General features: G+C 24.9%; 1 protein-coding gene across 2 annotated transcripts in view; it reads left to right on the top strand.

Moving 5' to 3' along the window:
- Positions 1 to 444: 444 nt before the first annotated feature.
- Positions 445 to 1,216, top strand: part of LOC111626300 (zinc finger protein ZFAT-like) — a 39,516-nt gene continuing 38,744 nt past the window's right edge. For both annotated transcript variants that reach the window (XM_023369622.1, XM_023369623.1), the window contains exon 1: positions 445 to 755. In XM_023369622.1, coding sequence (XP_023225390.1) covers positions 479 to 755 — 277 coding nt within the window. In that variant the 5' untranslated portion in view covers positions 445 to 478. The remainder of the gene's footprint in view (positions 756 to 1,216) is intronic.

A 1,216-nucleotide genomic window follows, 5' to 3' on the forward strand; every position in this document is an offset into this window, starting at 1 on the left:
ATTTATTTATATGGGAATAATTGTTTTGCTTGATGAGTACGAGTGAGATTCTGGAATGAATTATGCTTGTTAAGCGAGGTTCCACTGTATTAGTAAAAAATGAAATTTAAAAGATAAAAAGCATTTTACAAATTTGTGGTTATATTTTAAAGAAACTTTATCAATATGTTAATGCAGTTTTATAAATAGAGGTTTTAAAATATATTTGAAAGTAATCTAAAATTTTTTAAAATTAGTTGAAATTTTTAAGGTAACAAATAAACTAATTTAATATGTATTAATTTTATTATAATGTTTGTATTTTATCAATTTGATTTTTATTTAGTATATAGTGAAAGTAGAATGAGTTAGATGATTATATTAAATGCATGTATCAGAATTAAATTTTTATGTAACAAAATTAAATAATTTAAAGTAATAAAATATTTATTAACTTTCAGTTGAAAATATTACATTGGATGATTTAGGAAATGTAACTATGATACCAGATCAAGATGGAAACATTGCACTGATGGGAAATATTCAAATAGTTCATTCTACAGATGGTGATCCAGCAGTTGTGACAGTGGCATCTGATGTTACTACAGGATCAGAAGTTACCACAGAAAATGCTATATTTACATTACAATCACCAGATAATGAAAATCAAACAGAACAAAGTACTGAATTTGTATCTCTTACTTCAGAATCTGAATGTAATGTAGCATATACTGAAAACAGAATAACATCAAGCAATTTCAGTTTTCAATTGAAAGGTAAATTTGCATAAAATGTATTACATAAGAATATTTAAACAGGTATTTGAATAGTGTATAAAAAAGTTAACTTACCATATTTTTTAACAATAAAATATAAACATTTTTTCTTTAAATTTAATTAATTATTGAATAGTCATAAATAGATTGCAAAATTATTAAAATTTATGGATGGATTGATTGTATCTATTAAAATAGTAATTAGATACAGTTGGAATCAAGTCAATACTTCATGTGAATGCAGTTGATATAAATCAAGTGTGGCCAAACTTTTATCCCTTAGGGGCTACTTTTTTAGTAAAATATAGTCTGCGGGCAACTATGAATATGGGCAAACAATTTTAGGATTTTTATATGCGCATGCATTAACATTCATTTGCATTGTTCATCGGGATAAATACAAACAGTATGGGTACGTTGCACAGACAGTGTATTATTGTAAGAATAAATTATCGAATTAA

This window comes from Centruroides sculpturatus, unplaced genomic scaffold (assembly GCF_000671375.1).
Source record: "Centruroides sculpturatus isolate CEXI.00-Female unplaced genomic scaffold, Cexi_2.0 scaffold182, whole genome shotgun sequence".
Taxonomy (NCBI): Eukaryota; Metazoa; Arthropoda; class Arachnida; order Scorpiones; family Buthidae; genus Centruroides; species Centruroides sculpturatus.